The 18585-nt window shown below is 37.0% G+C and overlaps 1 protein-coding gene across 2 annotated transcripts in view; it reads right to left on the bottom strand.

The window, feature by feature from the left end:
- The window catches only part of LOC128548398 (uncharacterized), a 75754-nt gene extending 57550 nt beyond the window's left edge, over positions 1-18204 (bottom strand). Inside the window, exons 1-5 of one of the 2 annotated variants that reach the window (XM_053523053.1) lie at positions 18065-18204; positions 13231-13369; positions 12702-12778; positions 10954-11181; positions 6483-6647 (exon numbers count right to left, since the gene is read on the bottom strand). In XM_053523053.1, coding sequence (XP_053379028.1) covers positions 6483-6647; positions 10954-10972 — 184 coding nt within the window. In that variant the 5' untranslated portion in view covers positions 10973-11181; positions 12702-12778; positions 13231-13369; positions 18065-18204. The remainder of the gene's footprint in view (positions 1-6482; positions 6648-10953; positions 11182-12701; positions 12779-13230; positions 13370-18064) is intronic. The other variant, XM_053523052.1, reaches the window with a different exon arrangement.
- Positions 18205-18585: the final 381 nt, after the last annotated feature.

Raw genomic sequence — 18585 nt, 5'->3', positions numbered from 1 at the left:
AAGATAAACATTCTGACCAATTTTCATGAAGATCCATGGAACAATATGGCCCCTAGGGAGGTCACAAGGTTTTTTATTTTTAGACCTAATGACCTAGTTTTTGACCGCATGTGACCCCTTTTCAAACTTGACCTAGATATCATCAAGTTGAACATTCTGACCAATTTTCATGAAGATCCATTGAAAAATATGGCTTCTAGAGAGGTCACTAGGTTTTTCTATTTTTAGACCTAATGACCTAGTTTTTGACTGCATGTGACCCACTTTCGGACTTGACTTAGATATCATCAAGGTGAACATTCAGACCAACTTTCATGAAGATCCATTGAAAAATATGGTCTCTAGAGAGGTCACCAAGTTTTTCTATTTTTAGACCTAATGACCTAGTTTTAGACCGCACGTGACCCAGTTTCAAACTTGACCTAGATATCATCAAGATGAACATTCTGACCAATTTTCATGAAGATCCATTGAAAAGTATGGCCTCCAGGGAGGTCACAAAGACTTTCTATTTTTAGACCTACTGACCTAGTTTTGGACCGCACTTGACCCAGTTTCAAATCTGACCTAGATATTATCAAGATGAACATTCTGACTAATTTTCATGAAGATCCATTGAAAAATATGGCCCCTAGGGAGGTCACAAGGTTTTTCTATTTTTAGACCTACTGACCTAGTTTTTGAAAGCACGTGACCCAGTTTCGAGCTTGACCTAGATATCATCAAGATAAACATTCTGACCAATTTTCATGAAGATCCATGGAACAATATGGCCCCTAGGGAGGTCACAAGGTTTTATATTTTTAGACCTAATGACCTAGTTTTTGACCGCATGTGACCCCTTTTCAAACTTGACCTAGATATCATCAAGTTGAACATTCTGACCAATTTTCATGAAGATCCATTGAAAAATATGGCTTCTAGAGAGGTCACTAGGTTTTTCTATTTTTAGACCTAATGACCTAGTTTTTGACTGCATGTGACCCACTTTCGGACTTGACTTAGATATCATCAAGGTGAACATTCAGACCAACTTTCATGAAGATCCATTGAAAAATATGGTCTCTAGAGAGGTCACCAAGTTTTTCTATTTTTAGACCTAATGACCTAGTTTTTGACCGCACGTGACCCAGTTTCAAACTTGACCTAGATATCATCAAGATGAACATTCTGACCAATTTTCATGAAGAACCATTGAAAAGTATGGCCTCCAGGGAGGTCACAAAGACTTTCTATTTTTAGACCTACTGACCTAGTTTTGGACCGCACTTGACCCAGTTTCAAATCTGACCTAGATATTATCAAGATGAACATTCTGACTAATTTTCATGAAGATCCATTGAAAAATATGGCCCCTAGGGAGGTCACAAGGTTTTTCTATTTTTAGACCTACTGACCTAGTTTTTGAAAGCACGTGACCCAGTTTCGAGCTTGACCTAGATATCATCAAGATAAACATTCTGACCAATTTTTATGAAGATCCATTCGTAAGTATGGCCTCTAGAGAGGTCACAAGGTTTTTCTATTTTTAGACCTACTGACCTATTTTTGACCGCACGTGACCCAGTTTCGAAGCTGACCTAGATATCATCAAGATGAACATTCAGACCAACTTTCATACAGATCCCATGAAAAATATGGCCTTTAGAGAAGTCACAATGTTTTTCTATTATTTGACCTACTGACCTAGTTTTTGGTGGCACGTGACCCAGTTTCGAACCTGACCTAGATATCATCAAGGTAAACATTCTGACCAATTTTCATGAAGATCTTGTGAAATATATGGCCTCTAGAGAGGTCACAATGTTTTTCTATTTTTAGACCTACTGACCTAGTTTTTGATCGCATGTGACCCAGTTTCGAGCTTTACCTAGATATCATCAAGGTGAATATTCTGACAAATTTTCATAAAGATCCCATGAAAAATGTGACCTCTAGAGTGGTCACAAGCAAAAGTTTACGCACGCACGCACGCACGCACGGACTGACGGACGGACGACGGACGCTGCGCGATCACAAAAGCTCACCTTGTCACTTTGTGACAGGTGAGCTAAAAACAAATGATTTCTTGGGTGACCTTTTACGAAGATTGTACAAATTATTCTGTTTCATCAAAAAGCATTGCAACTAGATGTGGTCACTTTACCCCTTATTTATGTAGTGGAAACTTTCTTTCAGGTCTGCTCAGCTTGGTCAGTTCACAAATATTTTGTTAGAAAGTCTGCAAAGCCATTACTTGAATACATTGGTTATTTTTCTTGTATCTACAATATGGAAATAAAATTTATTTATAAATTTGAAAGGTTATTAGAATTTTTAACTTTGTTATTTTTATCCACTGCCATGAGTGGTGGGGGTTATAGGAATGGTCTCCGTCCGCCCGTAACAATTGTGTCTGCTCCATATAACTTAAACCTCTTGAAGGGTTTTCATAAACTTAGATCAAATGATCACCCCATCAAGACGATGTGCACAATTCAATGAGTCAGCCATGTCGCCTCAAGACAAAGGCACAACTTGAGGTGTAAAGTTTGAGACTTCCATTTTGTGTCCGCCTTGTATCTCCTTAACCATTTGAAGGATTTTAATTAAGAAATGAAATGATTAGCGTGATTCATAGATTTACTGATCCTATTCTGTCGTTCATTTCGTATGAACACCGAAAAAAAGAAGTTTCCTTTCTTATATTTACATTATATTTTCTTTTCATTTGTAAACAAGATAATATCATAAACTGCACATATTTTGAGGCATTTAACATTAAAATTAGCTTCCCGGCCATTGTGTTCACCAGACAGAACAACTGCGACGTCAAAATTGAGCCGTGCCATGAGAAAACCAATATAGTGCGTTTGGGACCAGCCTGCGCATCCAAGCAGTCTGGTCAGGATCCATGCTGTTCGCTAACAGTTTCTCAATTGCAATAGGCTTTGAAAGGGAACAGCATGGATCCTGACCAGATTGCTTGGATGCACACACTGGTCTGGATCCATGCTGGTCGCAAACGCACTATGTTGGTTTTCTCGTGGCGCAGCTGATATAAGGAATGTTCTCCCGGACTATACGTGGATTCGTCAAAACAGCGGTCGGTTATAACTAAGCAGCGATGACGTAACTTTTGCGCATTTCCTTTTGCTGTTCATACGAAATGAACGTCATAATTTTCAATAAAAAAAGTAGGGCAAATGTAAATATTGTGACTTGGCTGAAATGTATACTCATGATTCTTTTTATATTAAATTTATTTCTGCAATCTCTCAGCATATTATATACTTAACAACGGCAATGCTTCCATTTAGTACGTTCAACCCTTCCACTATCCATGACAGTGGCAGGGGATATAGTTGTCTGCCTTGTTCACAATACCAATGATGAGCTGACATGAGATGGGCTGCTTTTAAGATAAATCGTCCATTTTTATCAGCTGATTTGCCATAGTGCTTGAGAAATACTTCAGTCTGTTAAGACAATAGCAAATTTCAATGTATTTTCGATATTTGAGAGGTGATAATTATCAACAAAACAAGTCTCCAATGACAGTCCTAGTCATTTTGTCTGAAAACATTCGAGGAATCCAGTTATCTCATATAAAAATCTTTGATGTTTTAGTAAGAAGATAGATCCGGTGGACTTCATGCATGCTCCTGAGTAGATATACTTCCAATTGCGTTGCAGTAATATATTTGATTATTTACACAAATCTATTGGCTTCTAGATGTTCAAGTTATAAAGTAATGAATTCACATTTTATACACTACTGTAAAAGCACATATTGCCGCTGGGTTAAAATTTCGCGAATTTGAATTTTGGGATACGTTGGTAGTTACCGTGCCCTCGTCCTACCGAGCTCGGGCTCTAACCAATCCCTCAGAATTCAGCAGATGTTAAAACACATATTATCCTTACAAAGGAAAAGGGGGTGGGGGGAGAAAATCTTTAAGTTGTCGGCTCTTTTTTTTTAATCTTGCAACACTTTAAAAACTGATACTTCTTCTTCTTAGGTCTATTATGTGATTCAGATATGAATAGCACACTCCAAATTTTATTCGCTAATAGTTTAGTATATCATATTTCACACAGTAGTATAGACGATCACGTGTAACCTAAAGCCCTAGAAGAAACACCACGATCTGAGTTATGAAAATATATATAGATCTAATTGATCAACTAATGAATATTGATATAATTTTTTATGCAGTATCTTTTTCTTACAAGAGAGGTAGGGGTGGCACTGATAACTGCTAAGGGTTGTCTAAACCACACATCTGGCGCTAAAATCTTCCATGTCATGGCCTAATATTAAGTTGTTTATCAGACACAAAACAATTCTACATAGTTCTACAATTGCGCCACATCTCCACAAACAAACAGAGAAAAGCATTAAAAACTCACAATAATTTATCAATTTTAGCATAAATTATACTTTTGAATAATTACGAACGTCATCGATTGCGCGGATAAAGTTCGATCGATTAAACATGTACAGTAGACGAAAACTATGACACTCTTAAGCCATATTTATAGTCGGTATTTAGAAATTAAGCGTGTTTTTCAAGACTATTTTTGTAAAAACAATTAAACTAGGATAAATTCAGTACACTTAAGAATAAGATTTGTTGCAAGTCAGAAACAAGAAGGCTGGATAATCGCAAAGTTTCAGGATTATGCGGCGGTTAAATTTTGTTGTTTATTTACGTTTCCAAGCAAGTGCGCGTCACGCGCAGACTGTGTCACTGTGATGAAACTGTCCTAAGTCAAAAGTTAGGATTATTCCTATGTGCGAAAGGTACGAGTGTTTCTTGAAACGCACATAAGTGCAATCTTATTCCAGTCCTAACTATACACTTAGGAATTAGACTTAGGATTCTTTATGAAACGCACCCCAGGTGCACAACTGCACATGCTGAATGACAATCCTAGGAGGTTTGATGACTCTGGGTCTAATACTTTCTGAGATATGCATGATAGAAATTTCAGACAGGCAGATGGATAGACAAGTGAAACTCTCAAGTGCACCCCCCAAAAAGTTATGGTGGGCACATAAACAAGAGGGTCATGATGACCCTATATCGCTCACCTGTTAACTTGTCCTAGGAATCATCAAGATAAACATTCTGACCAAGTTTCATGAAGAGAGGGTCATAAATGTGGCTTCTACAGTGTTAACAAGCTTTTCCTTTGATTTGAGTGGTGACCTAGTTTTTGACCCTACACGACCCAGTTTCGAACTTGGCTTAGGAATCATCAAGATAAACATTCTTACCAAGTTTCACGAAGATAGGGTCATAAATATGGCCTCTAGAGTGTTAACAAGCTTTTCCTTTGAGCGGGTGACCTAGTTTTTGACCCAACATGACCCAGTGTCGTACTTGGCTTAGGAATCATCAAGATAAACATTCTGACCAAGTTTTATGAAGACAGAGTCATAAATGTGGTCTCTAGGGTGTTAACAAGCTTTTCCTTTGATTTGACCTGGTGACCTAGTTTTTGACTCCACATGACCCAGTTTCGAACTTGGCCTAGAGATCATCAAGATAAACATTCTGTGCAAGTTTGTATCAAATCAAAGCATAAATGAAACCTCTATATGGCTGAAAGGGTATTATGCCCCTTTCAGGGGCAGTAACTCTAGAACCCATGAAGGAATCTAGCCGGTTTTCGAAAGGAATCAAGATCTTATTGTGACTTAAGTTGTATATAAGTGTGGTTAAAATCGAATGTAAAATGTCACTTCTATCGTGTTCACAAGGTAAAAATTAACAAATTTTGGCTCTTTCAGGGTTCAATCAGGGGCCGTAACTCTGGAACCCATGATTGGATCTGAGGGATTCATCACGGAATCCAAGATCTATTGTTGCTAAAGATATTTTGCAAGTTTGTATCAAATCAAACCATAAATGAAGTCTCTGTATGGCTGCAAATGCCAAAATAGCAAATTCTGGCCCTTTAAGGGGCAATAACTGGAATCCATAACGGGACCTGGCCGGTTTTCGAAAGGAACCGAGATATTATGCCGATACAAGTTGTGCGCAAGTTTGATTAAAACTGATTGCAAAATGTGGTCTCTATCGTGTTCACAAGCCAAAATAACAAAATTTGACCCTTTAAGGGGCCATAACTCTGGAACCCATGAAGGGATTAGACCAGTTTTCGAAAAGAATTGAGATATTATGCCAATACAAGTTGTGTGCAAGTTTGATTAAAATCAATTGCAAAATGTGGTCTCTAGCATGTTCACAAGAAATTGTGTACGGACGGACGACGGACGGACGACAGACGAAGGGCGATCACAAAAGACAGGTGAGCTAAAAACATCATGTATTCTGCTTAAATTGCTTACTTTATAAAAACCTATGAATTCCTGCAAGCATGGATTGTGGTGTAACATTGGAAATTTTGGCCTTCATGGAAGGACATAGGTCTTTGATTTGTCCTTATAGGACTTAATAGCTTTAAAGACGTTTTCAGAAAAGGATGTTTACCTCTGGGCTGTACCACGGCTATCTCGTTGGTCACATGGTCATATCTGATGACAAGATTACACTTGGAAATATCGATACCTTCCTCTGAAGTAGCTATTATCAACTTGTGCTGCTTCCCATTTCGGAAATACTCTAGTACATCAAATTGCCCAGGTTTAGTCATATCTGTTAGAAAATTAATTACGCATTATTAATTTACTGATAACCTGCTCAAACTAGAGCTATCACTGAAGGTGATGAATGTACCCCCCGCACGCACTGACACAGTACACTGCAATTTGACACACACAAGATTGCATAATTATGTGGACTGTATGTATATAGACTCTATGTATATAGTATAGTAACAAAAAACAAAGTCCCATAACTCTGCAGAATATTTTTCTGAAAGAACCTAACATGCACCATGCACAAGTAAGGTTGGTACTGATCACTTGTGTGAAGTTTCATTAAATTGTGTGCAATGGTTTGGGAGATTAGGTGCGCACAAGATTGCATATGCAGACTCTATGTATATAGTATAGTAACAAAAAACAAAGTCCCATAACTCTGCAGAATATTTATCTAAAAGAACGTAACATGCACCATGCACAACTAGGGTTGGTACTGATCACTTGTGTGAAGTTTCATTAAATTGTGTGTAAGGGTTCGGGAGATTAGGTGCGCACAAAATTGCATATGCAGACTGTATGTATATAGTATATTAACAAACAAGAGGGCCAAGATGGCCCTAGGTCGCTCACCTGAGAAACACACCATAACACAACATATTACACAGAGTAAACATGTTTGACCTAGTGATTTCATGGAAAAAAATATTCTGACCAATTGTCATTAAAATTGGAGCAAAAAATCTTGAGTATAAGTAAGCATTTTCTTTGATTTGACCTAGTGACCTAATTTTTGACCTCAGATGACCCAAATTCGAACTTGACCTAGACTTCATCAAGGCTATCATTCTGACCAAATTTCATGAAGAACAATTGAAAAATACAGCCTCTATCGCATACACAAGGTTTTTCTTTGATTTGACCTAGTGACCTACTTTTTGACCCAAGATGACCCATTTTCAAATTCGGCCTATATTTCATTAAGGTTATCATTTTGACTTAATTTCAGGAAGATCAATTGAAAAATACAGCCTCTATCGCATATACAAGCTTTTCCTTTGATATGACCTAGTGACCTAGTTTTTACCCCAGATGACCCATATTCAAACTTGACCTAGATTTCATCAAGGCTATCATTCTGACCAAAATTCATGAAGATTAATTGAAAAATACAGCCTCTATCGCATACACAAGGTTTTTCTTTGATTTGACCTAGTGACCTAGTTTACGACCCCAGATGACCCATTTTCAAGTTCGGCCTAGATTTCATCAAGGTAATCATTCTGACCAAAATTCATGAAGATTAATTGAAAAATACAGCCTCTATCGCATACACAAGGTTTTTCTTTTATTTGACCTAGTGACCTACTTTTTGATCCTAGATGACCCATATTTGAACTTGGCCTAGATTTCATCAAGGTAATCATTCTGACCAAAACTCATGAAGATTTATTGAAAAATACAGCCTCTATTGCATACACAAGGTTTTTCTTTGATTTGACCTAGTTTTTGACCCCAGATAATCCATTTTCGAACTCGGCCTAGATTTCATCAAGGTAATCATTCTGACCAAAATTCATGAAGATTAATTGAAAAATACAGCCTGTATCACATACACAAAGTTTTTCTTTGATTTGACCTAATGTCCTAGTTTTTGACCCCAGATGACCCATTTTCGAACTCGGCCTAGATTTCACCAAGGTAATCATTCTGACCAAATTCCATGAAGATCAGTTGAAGCTGAAAAATACAGCCTGTATAGCATACACAAGCTAAATGTTGACAGACGACAGACAGACGACAGACAGACTCAGGTGAGATAAAAACAAAGTCCCATAACTGTGCAGAATTATTTTCTGAAAGAACCTAACATGCACCATGCACAACTAGTGCTGTCACAGTAGTGACAAATTATACCCCGACAATACGGCCTTGTCACAGAAGTAAGCCAATGTCAAAGTCGAACCTCAAAATCAATAGGGGTCATCTGCTGGTCATGATCAACCTCCATATTAAGTTTCGTGATCCTAGGCCCAAGCATTCTCAAGTTATCGTCCGGAAACTGTTTAAATGTTCCGGGTCACTGAGACCTTGACCTTTGACCTACTGACCTCAAAATCAATAGGGGTCATCTGCTGGTCATGACCAACCTTTCTATCAACTTTCATGATCCTAGACCCAAGCGTTCTCAAGTTATCGTCCAGAAATGGTTTAACAGTTCCGGGTCACAGTGACCTTGACCTTTGACCTACTGACCTCAAAATCAATAGGGGCCATCTGCTGGTATGATCAACCTCCCTATCAACTTTCATGATCCTAGGCCCAAGCGTTCTCAAGTTATCATCCTGAAACCGTTTAACTGTTCCGGGTCATTGTGACCTTGACCTACTGACCTCAAAGTCGAACTTGACCTGTATTTTATGATGTTACACCTGTGTACCAAAATTTATGATCCTAGGCCCATGTATTCTCAAGTTATCATCCGGAAACGGTTAAACTGTTCCGGGTCATTGTGACCTTGACCTTTGACCTACTGACCTCAAAGTCAAACCTGACCTGTATTTTATGATGTTACACCTGTGTACCAAAATTTATGGTCCTTGGCCCAAGCGTTTTCAAGTTATCGTCCGGAAACCGTTTAACTGTTCCGGGTCACTGAGACCTTGACCTTTAACCTACTGACCTCAAAATCAATAGGGGTCATCTGCTGGTCATGATCAACCTTTCTATCAACTTTCATGATCCTAGGCACAAGCGTTCTCAAGTTATCGTCCAGAAAGGGTTTAACAGTTCCGAGTCACTGTGACCTTGACCTTTGACCTACTGACCACAAAATCAATAGGGGTCATCTGCTGGTATGATCAACCTCCCTATCAACTTTCATGATCCTAGGCCCAAGCGTTCTCAAGTTATCGTCCGGAAACCGTTTAACTGTTCCGGGTCATTGTGACCTTGACCTATTGACCTCAAAGTCGAACTTGACCTGTATTTTATGATGTTACACCTGTGTACCAAAATTTATGATCTTAGGCCCATGTATTTTCAAGTTATCATCCGGAAACAGTTTAACTGTTCTGGGTCATTGTGACCTTGACCTTTGACCTACTGACCTCAAAGTCAAACCTGACCTGTATTTTATGATGTTACATCTGTGTACCAAAATTTATGGTCCTTGGCCAAAGCGTTCTCAAGTTATCGTCCGGAAACCGTTTAACTGTTCTGGGTCATTGTGACCTTGACCTTTGACCTACTGACCTCAAAGTCGAAATTGATCTGTATTTTATGATGTTACACCTGTGTACCAAAAATTTTTTAAATCTGTCGAGCCTTTCATGAGTTATTGTCCGGAAACCATGAAAACCGACAGACCGACCGACAGACAAGCTCACTCCTATATACCCCATCAAACTTCGTTTGTGGGGGTATAACTAGGGTTACTACTGATCACTTGTGTGAAGTTTCATTAAATTGTGTGCGTGGGTTCAGGAGATTAAACGCGCACAAGATTGCATATGCAGACACTATGTATATAGTATAGTAACAAAAAACAAAGACAAACTGCAATTTTTTTTCTGAAAGAACCTAACATGCACTATACACAACTACTGTTGTTACTGATCACTTGACATGTGTGAAGTTTCATTAAATTGTGTCAAGGGGATGAGGAGAGTTGGTGCGCTAAAGATTGTGTCTACAGACAGACGGACAGACAGACACACAGACAAACCTGATTTTTTACCAGTAATATAATAATCATATCATTACATGACTCCCTACATAGATCACCAATCCATAGTTTTTCTTATATGACAGGTCTATATTCAACATAAGAGTTTGCTGGGCTAAAGTAATACCTTGGAAAAACATTATGAAAACCCATTTCTGATGACACATAATAAAACATTTATTATTTACTTGCTGGTTCGTAATTGTCTAGTAGTAAAACTTTACTTTTTTAACAAAGGTAACAGAAGGCCATCCTCATAATACCATAGATCAATGGAATTTCTCAACACCACTCATTAAAAAGATATAACCGTAATATTAGTCCTCAGGCTAAAACTACAACCATGTTCAATTTCTCAAAATTTCAGATTAACAGGATTCTTAAAAAATATATATCTTTTTATGTTTTTGGAAACATATTTTTACTCATTTGAGATGTAACCCTCTGTAAAAGGGAAATTAGAGTAAGTGAGTTGGATATTATATCTCATCAACATAAACAGATCATATAGCAGCAATATCTTAAACATAAGCAAAGTAATATGAAAATGAAACTCGCTTTTCAACAAAATGCTGTTGTGTAAAAAGGTCCTGTTTAATGCAAGGATGCATTACTCATAAAACTTGGTACTCACCTCTTTTATCAGCAGCCATGATTATTCCAGCAAACACTATAGGATTTAACTACCTCAGGAATGGTGTCTCCTCCATCCAGCTGAGGATTGCCACGGCCACATTTCTCGTCTTTACGAACACTATACCACGTGAGTTTTCAAAGTTACCCTCATATGCCTTTATAATCATCTCACATAACTTATCTAGCTTTGGATTTGGACATTCTCGAAACCTGGCATTTCTTAATTCTAGAAAAATAATGTAGTAATTAAGGTAAAGCAAAACTAAACATACTGATTCTCAAATGACTGCTAATTTCAAAATTGAGCATATCTCTACCTAAAATGTTACGAAATTGGTATTTTTTTCTTTTGAAGTTTTTCACTCTTTAATCGTTTTCGAAGAAGCTGTGAAGCTGTTTTTCTTTCACAAGAATATTCAGCAAGAGGTGTTAAAAGATTAAATGTATTTTATATAGGAAATCTACCCTCTTTTATTTACTATTTAACTGTAAGACTTGACATACAAATATCTGATACTGTTCAATACTTGTTCTTTCTCTGTCACTATGTCAAGAGGGCGGAAGAATGTGACAGGTCATGTTAGGCCATCTTTAATAAAAATTGTTTGCAGTGCTCCATGCAACCATTTCACAAGTAGGTAGGCAGATGACTTTTTTTCCTGTCAGTGCATAGCTAATAAAACTAGACCTATCACAAAATGTAATTCATACCCCCATGAAAAACCTTGTTTGAAAAGTGTATACTGGTAATAAATAACACTCATTGTGTCACTCAACAGTACTCACTGTACCTTATTCAATAAAAGACAGTCTTATGATTCTGATGCTTTTGCGTTTATATCACTTTTATGTATCACTGTATCAAGTTAGACAGAATTCCCTACATGGCTTTGTGTTCCTTTGTTTGTTCGTTTTGTCCTAATGTGTTGGCTTTGTGCGTGTGCGCGTGTATGTGTATGTGTGTGTGTGTGTTTGTGGTGTGCACGTTTGCGTGCTGTAGGTTTCGTTTTGAGGAGGCTGCGATTTTGGTACGTGGCATTCCCTGTTTGATATTTGTCTTTGTTTTTTTTTTGAAGTTATTGTCTTAAATCATAAACTTAAAATATTACAAATGTGAAAAATTAAGTACATTTAGAAAGTGAAACTTGCTATATAAACTAACATTATGATCCTATAATTTCAATTAAATGCATGAATAGGTTTCAGAAACATTAAAGGAAATGTCAATTTTAAAACGGGGAATGATCTTATCAAAACAGAAGTCAGAGTTTTGAGACCTCTTAAATGAACATAACCTACGATTCTTATAACCTGTTTGAAGTTCCAATGCAATATCTTCATTGGTTTCTGAGATTTTTATAGAAAACATCAATTTTGCTAATTTCTAAGGGGAATAATTCTGTCAAAATAAAAGCAACAAAAATTATGATCTCAAATGTTTGTTTTAAACTTCAATCAAATGCATGAACAGGTTACAGAAATACAGAAGGTAATGACAAATTTAGAAAATTTTCCAGTGAAAAGGTGAGATATTTTGTCAAAACAAGGGTCAGAGTCTTGGGAACTGGCATGTGGACATGTCTTATGATCCTACAAATTTGTTGTATTTTTCAAAATGACATCTGTATCAGTTCCACAGATGGAACAGGATAATGTGCTTCCTATATAGCCGCCCCCACCCCACACGCCCAAACAAAGTTTGAGGGGGGAAGGGGTTGGATATAAATATAGACAGAAAATACTTACGTTGAAGTAGGGCTATTGATAGAATTTCTTCCAGTTTACATTATCATTTCAACTGCAATGGACTTAAGTGATGACCACTGAAAGGAGGAAATAGGACACATGGCCTTTGTACAAAAAGTAATATCTGTCACTTTCAAAGATCAAAAATGATCTGGGTACTAGTACTTGCAACTTTGTGAGTCAACCAGAGCACAGCAATCAAAATAGTTAAAGGATGGCCTTGCAATGTATATTGTGAAATCATTTCATGTGGGAATGAATTTTGTGTTGTTGGCAAAAATGTCTCCAATATGGGGATTGGAATTTGTGGATTATAAATATTAAAGATATCACAAACAGAAATTTTGTTTGATTGTTGCAATCAGAGTATGTGGACTGGCACAACCATGAATTCCATGAAAATTATTCATGACAAATATTGATAATTTTTATAGCATGTGGTAAGCAGTAAATAGATAAAAGATTTTAGCTTACAAGCATAACATTGAAATTAAGCTAGTTTCAAAAGTCAGCTTATGGCTGTACTTACTTTTGAAGGCTCCATGGAGAATCGATTCATTTTCATCCATTATGGCACTTTCCTTCCAACGATTCATCTCTGCATCAAGATAATCCAGGGCATCACACATCCTTGCATCGTTATATATAATCAAAGCATAGTTGTAATGCTGAAATATAACAACTCTGTTTAACAAAAAGCTGACTGTGCTTATCTGCAAAACTATCTAACTTATATAAAAAAGTTTTACCAAAATTTTGAAAATTTTAAAATAACAGTTATGGAACCTGGCACAGAGCAGCCACATATATAATACTGAAGAGTTGTAAGGAGTTTAAAATAATTCAGTCCCATAGTTCGTGAGGAAACAGCTGACATGCAAAACTTTCACAAAGGTTTTAAGTTAAACAAGAGGGTCATGATGGCCCTATATCGCTCCCCTGAGTTTAATTGCTTGCTTGAACAAATTTCTTTGCTAAAGCTTCAAAAACAAAACAAAAAACTAGGTGAGAAGGTCATGGTAAAGATTATTTAAGATAACTACTGACATCTGTTAAAATATTATACAAGTGGTCCAAATCTCTTTCCTGTAGCTTCAAAAACAAGAAAGTAGGTCAGTAGGTCATGGTTAAGAATATTAAAGATGAGTACTGAAATCTATATCAAAAGTTATACATGTGGTCCAAATTTCCATGCTGTATCTTCAAAAACAAGAAAGTAGGTCAGTAGGTAAAGATTAAGACTATTCAAGATGAGTATTGAAATCTGTATCAAACATTATACATGTGGTCCAAACCTCTTTGCTGTAGCTTCAAAAACAAGAAAGCAGGTCAGTAGGTCAGGGCTAAGAACATTAAGGATGAGTATTGAAATCGTTATCGAAAGTTATGAACGTGGTCCAAATTTCTATGCTGTTAAGATCGGTGTGCAAAACTGTATATGTCATCCAAATTTCAAGGCTGTATCTTTAAAAACAAGAAAGTAGGTCAGTAGGTCAAGGTCACAGTCAAGTGACCCCTTATTACTTGGGGTCATCAGGTAATTATAATTAAATAGTCTAGGAAATATGGTCAGATAATTTTTGAAGTATTTTTTCCTATATAACTCATATAAAAGTGACCCCAGGGCAGGGCCTCTTTTCACCACAGGGTCATTAAATTTGAATAATCTTGTTAGAGAACCACTAGGCAATGCTACATACCAAATATAAAAGGCCTAGGCATTGAACTTTCAGACAAGAAGAGTTTTAAAGTTTTTTCCTATATAAGTCTATGTAAAACTTGGGACACCCAGGGCAGGGCCTCTGTTCACCCCAGGCACATAATTTGAACTAATTGTGGTAGAGGACCACTAGGCAATGCAACATACCAAATATCAAAAGCCTAGGCCTTTTTCAGGCAAGAAGATGTTTAAAGTTTTTTCCTATATAAGTCTATGTAAAACTTGGGAACCCCTGGATGGGGCCTCTTTTCACCCCAGGGTAATAATTTGAACAATCTTGGTAGAGGACCATAAGGCAATGCTACGTACCAAATATCAAAGGCCTAGGTCTTATGGTTTCAGACAGGAAGAGTTTTAAAGTGTTTTCCTACATAAGTCTATGTAAAACTTGGGACTCCCGGGGCGGGGCCTCTTTTCATCCCAAGGGCATAATTTGCACAATCTTCATAGAGGACCATTAGATGATGTCACATGCCAAATATCGAGGCTCTGCCTTGCAGTTTTGGACAAGAAGATTTTTTAAGTTTTTCCTTTCGGTTGCCATGGCAACCAGAGTTCTGTGAATTCAATCTTTGAACAGCTTTTGAAGGAGACCACCAAGGAACATCCAGGCCAAGTTTCATCAACTTCCACCAAATGGTTTCAGAGGAGATGTTGTTTAAAGGAAAGTGTGGACGGACGGACGGACGCCGGACGGACGGACGACGGAAGCCGAGCGATCATAATAGCTCACCCCGAGCATTTTGCTCAGGTGAGCTAAAAAAGGATATAATTTTAACAAAATACCATTTATGTAACTTGCCCAGTGAGGTCATCTCGTGATGCAAAAGATATGACATTGTGTGGAGTTGGAGCATTTGGTCTAAATGTTCCTGAGGAACTTGTTTATGTGCAAAACCTTCGTAAAATATTTATGTTAAAAAGGGACATAATGTCAAGAAAATGTCAACTATATATCTGATATGGTACTTGCCCTATGGTGGTCATCTATTAATATCAATGAGTTGTGTGAAGCAGTTGGTCTTCTGGTTTCTGAGAAACCTACTTGCAAACATTTTCCCAAACCTTCCACATTGAAAGGGACATAATTTTGACAAAATGTAAGTTAGAGTTACGTCCCTTGTCTTGTATGGTCAACTTATGATATCAGAGTTTGAAAGAAATGAGAAATCTGCTTACAGGCAACGCATTGATGGGCATGCTGATGAGGATGTGAATGTTAATGCTGATGAAAGGGTGACAGCAATAAGTCTACTAGTGAAAATTTTCAGTCAAGTTAAAAACTCTAGATAAAAGGTAAAGGTAACTTTTATTTACCGTCGCTCTGTGAAACAATTAACATAAGCTCTGTAGAGCTTTTGAGCGACCCTATTTTAAGAACAGTTAAAACCAATCATACCTTAACCCCAGCAATTTGCTGGTACCAATTTACAGCTTGGTCGACTGAGGCAATCGTGATTAAGTGCCTTGCCCAAGGACACACCGCAGTGGGAGTAGCCAAGGAATCAAACCAGGGGCCTTCACCTCCGTAGGAAAGCATCTTAGCTCTCTCGACAAATTCATCCACATAATGTGCTCTACAGGTTACCACAGTGTTACAACTACATCTAAAAATTTTCTACAGGTTTCCACAGTGTTACTCCTACCTATAGGTTTGTTTTACTGGTCACACTTGTGTAATACCTGCCTCTAGACATGCTCTACAGGTTTCCACAGTGTAACACCAACCTATAGGTTTGCTCTCTTGGTAATAGTGATGTAACACTTACCTCTAAATGTGCTCTACTGGTTACCATAGTGTTACACCTACCTCTAGATGTGTTCTGCTGTTAACCATATTGTAACACCTACAACTAGATGTGTTCTACAGGTAACTGTAGTGACAAACCTACCTCTAGATGTGTTCTTCATGTTACATACACCTACCTGTAGACATATTCTTCTGGTTACCATACTGTAACACATACCTCTAGTTGTGTTCCACAGGTTACTAAAGTGTAACACCTACCTCTAGATGTGTTATTCAGGTTACTAACACCAGGGTTTCAGAAATTCCATATTCTGAGCCCAGGGGCTACCAGAAAATTCTGTCTGGCTACTTAAGTTTTTCAGAGTGTGCCTGATGGGCTACTTTAAACTCTGTATTGGTTTACCCGGAAATCAATAGTCGTATCTTAATGAAGGTAGCATTGAAGTATAATTTTTATTGTTGTCAATAATCACCTTGTTTATCGAGTGATACAGGCCGGAGGCATTATCTTACCACCTACTGAATCAATCATCAAACAATTAAGTGTGTAATTATACTGGAGGCAAATGCGTTTACAAAAAAACATGTACACGAGAGGCCGTTGATCCACAATATTCAAAGCAATGTGCAAATCAGTCTTACAATTATGTCATTTTACCGCAACCTGCCAAAGTGTACTTTCGTTTTCGCTGACATAAATATCTATCAAATTTTAAGAGGAAATACATCAGATCGGAGACTTTTGATAATGAGACAGTTTTGTGCTTACAATGAGTTTATGCTTTAAATTTTAAATACTTGCACAACATGCAAACAAAAATCAACCATTATTTCGCAAAAAGTAACAATATCATACCAGAAACTAAACAGTTTTTCGAACAAACATAAATTCAGATAAGTAAATACACACTGCCAAAGAAGTAAGATACACAATTTACTTGGTTTTAGTCCTTTTACTACTTGTTAAAAGATGTTAAAAATCAGACAGAATTATTTATTGGCTTTAAATGATTTTATACGATAAAGTGCAACTGATACTGTAAGGAATTTGCAAGTTTTTCAGAAATGAAACATTTTTTTTCGGAGTTCATGCTAAATGAACAACGAAATAGGATTGGCAAATCCATGAATTGTGCTAGCAATTCACGTTTAATTTGCGGATACTAATCTGTCCTTCATTTCACATGAACTCTGAAAAAAATAATTCATTTCTTATATTTACATTATATTTACTTTCCATTTGTAAACGAGTATATATTATAAACTGCACAAATTTTGTTGCATTTAATATTAAAATTGGCTTCCCGACCATCATGACCATACTGTTCACCTGACAAAACAAGCAAGGAACGTTCTCCCTGACTAAACACGGACGTCGTCAAAACAGCAGCCCATTTTCACTAAGCAGTGTTGTCGTAACTTTGGCGCCTTTCCTTTGCTGTTCATACAAAATGAACGTCCGAATTTTCAATGGAAAGGACGAATGTAAATATATAAAACTGACTGTCAAGTTTTAATATGATGTTGTCATTTTGCAATAACTAAAGAGAGAAGAATTCCGAATTTAACTTGTTTTAGTTTTTAAACTCAAATGAAACAAAACAGGAGACAAAATGAATGATAATTGCTTTTTTAGGGAACAAAACCTATAACGACATATGTGTATAGCTAAAATTATGAAACCCTGTAATACACTACGCATTTCATCCAACTGTTGTATACAAGCATTAAGCAAATTTTCCAAAAATAAAAACAACAAAAAAAAAACGGTTGGGCTTCCAGACGAAAATACAGATAGTCAAATAGGCTACAAATAAATTTGCAGATTTTGTAAACCCTGACTAAAACCATCCTCTAAACATATTCTACAGGTTACCAAAGTGTTACACCTACCTCTAGATGTGTTCTACAAGGATTTAGGAATCTTCTAGCTCCAGAACTCTTCAGTTTTGCAATTTCCCTCCACAGCTTACTAACCCACTGTGTATATTGAGCTGTCCCTTTTTGGACAGGGCTTTCAGGGCACCCTCAATCTCGCTAGCTTCAGGATCTCCTTCACCACTGTGGGTTATTTAATATAATCATACTAATGGCTTTTTGAATACTTAACAAGATCTAACAGCTGGTCAGCATAAAGTCTCATTACAGAAATAATTGTTAAATCTCTGAAAAACTCACACTTGCATTTTTAAGATTTTATAATGGCACCTGTATATAGGTATTAAAAGTATTCAAAACTACAAAATATTACAAGTCACTTTTATTTATCGCCAGTGTTTTGGCTAAATTAGCCTTCTTCAGGGTTAAAAATAAGAATTGTCAAAGTCAAATGACGCTAATTACAATGATGTCAAAATGTAACATAGAGTTTTGCGGAAAAATCACTAATAGAATCATCATAATATTATACATAA

The sequence above is a fragment of the Mercenaria mercenaria genome, chromosome 14 (assembly GCF_021730395.1).
Source record: "Mercenaria mercenaria strain notata chromosome 14, MADL_Memer_1, whole genome shotgun sequence".
NCBI lineage: Eukaryota > Metazoa > Mollusca > Bivalvia > Venerida > Veneridae > Mercenaria > Mercenaria mercenaria.
The sequence above is the reverse complement of the archived record's forward strand: the minus strand, read 5'-3'. Positions and strand labels throughout refer to the sequence as shown.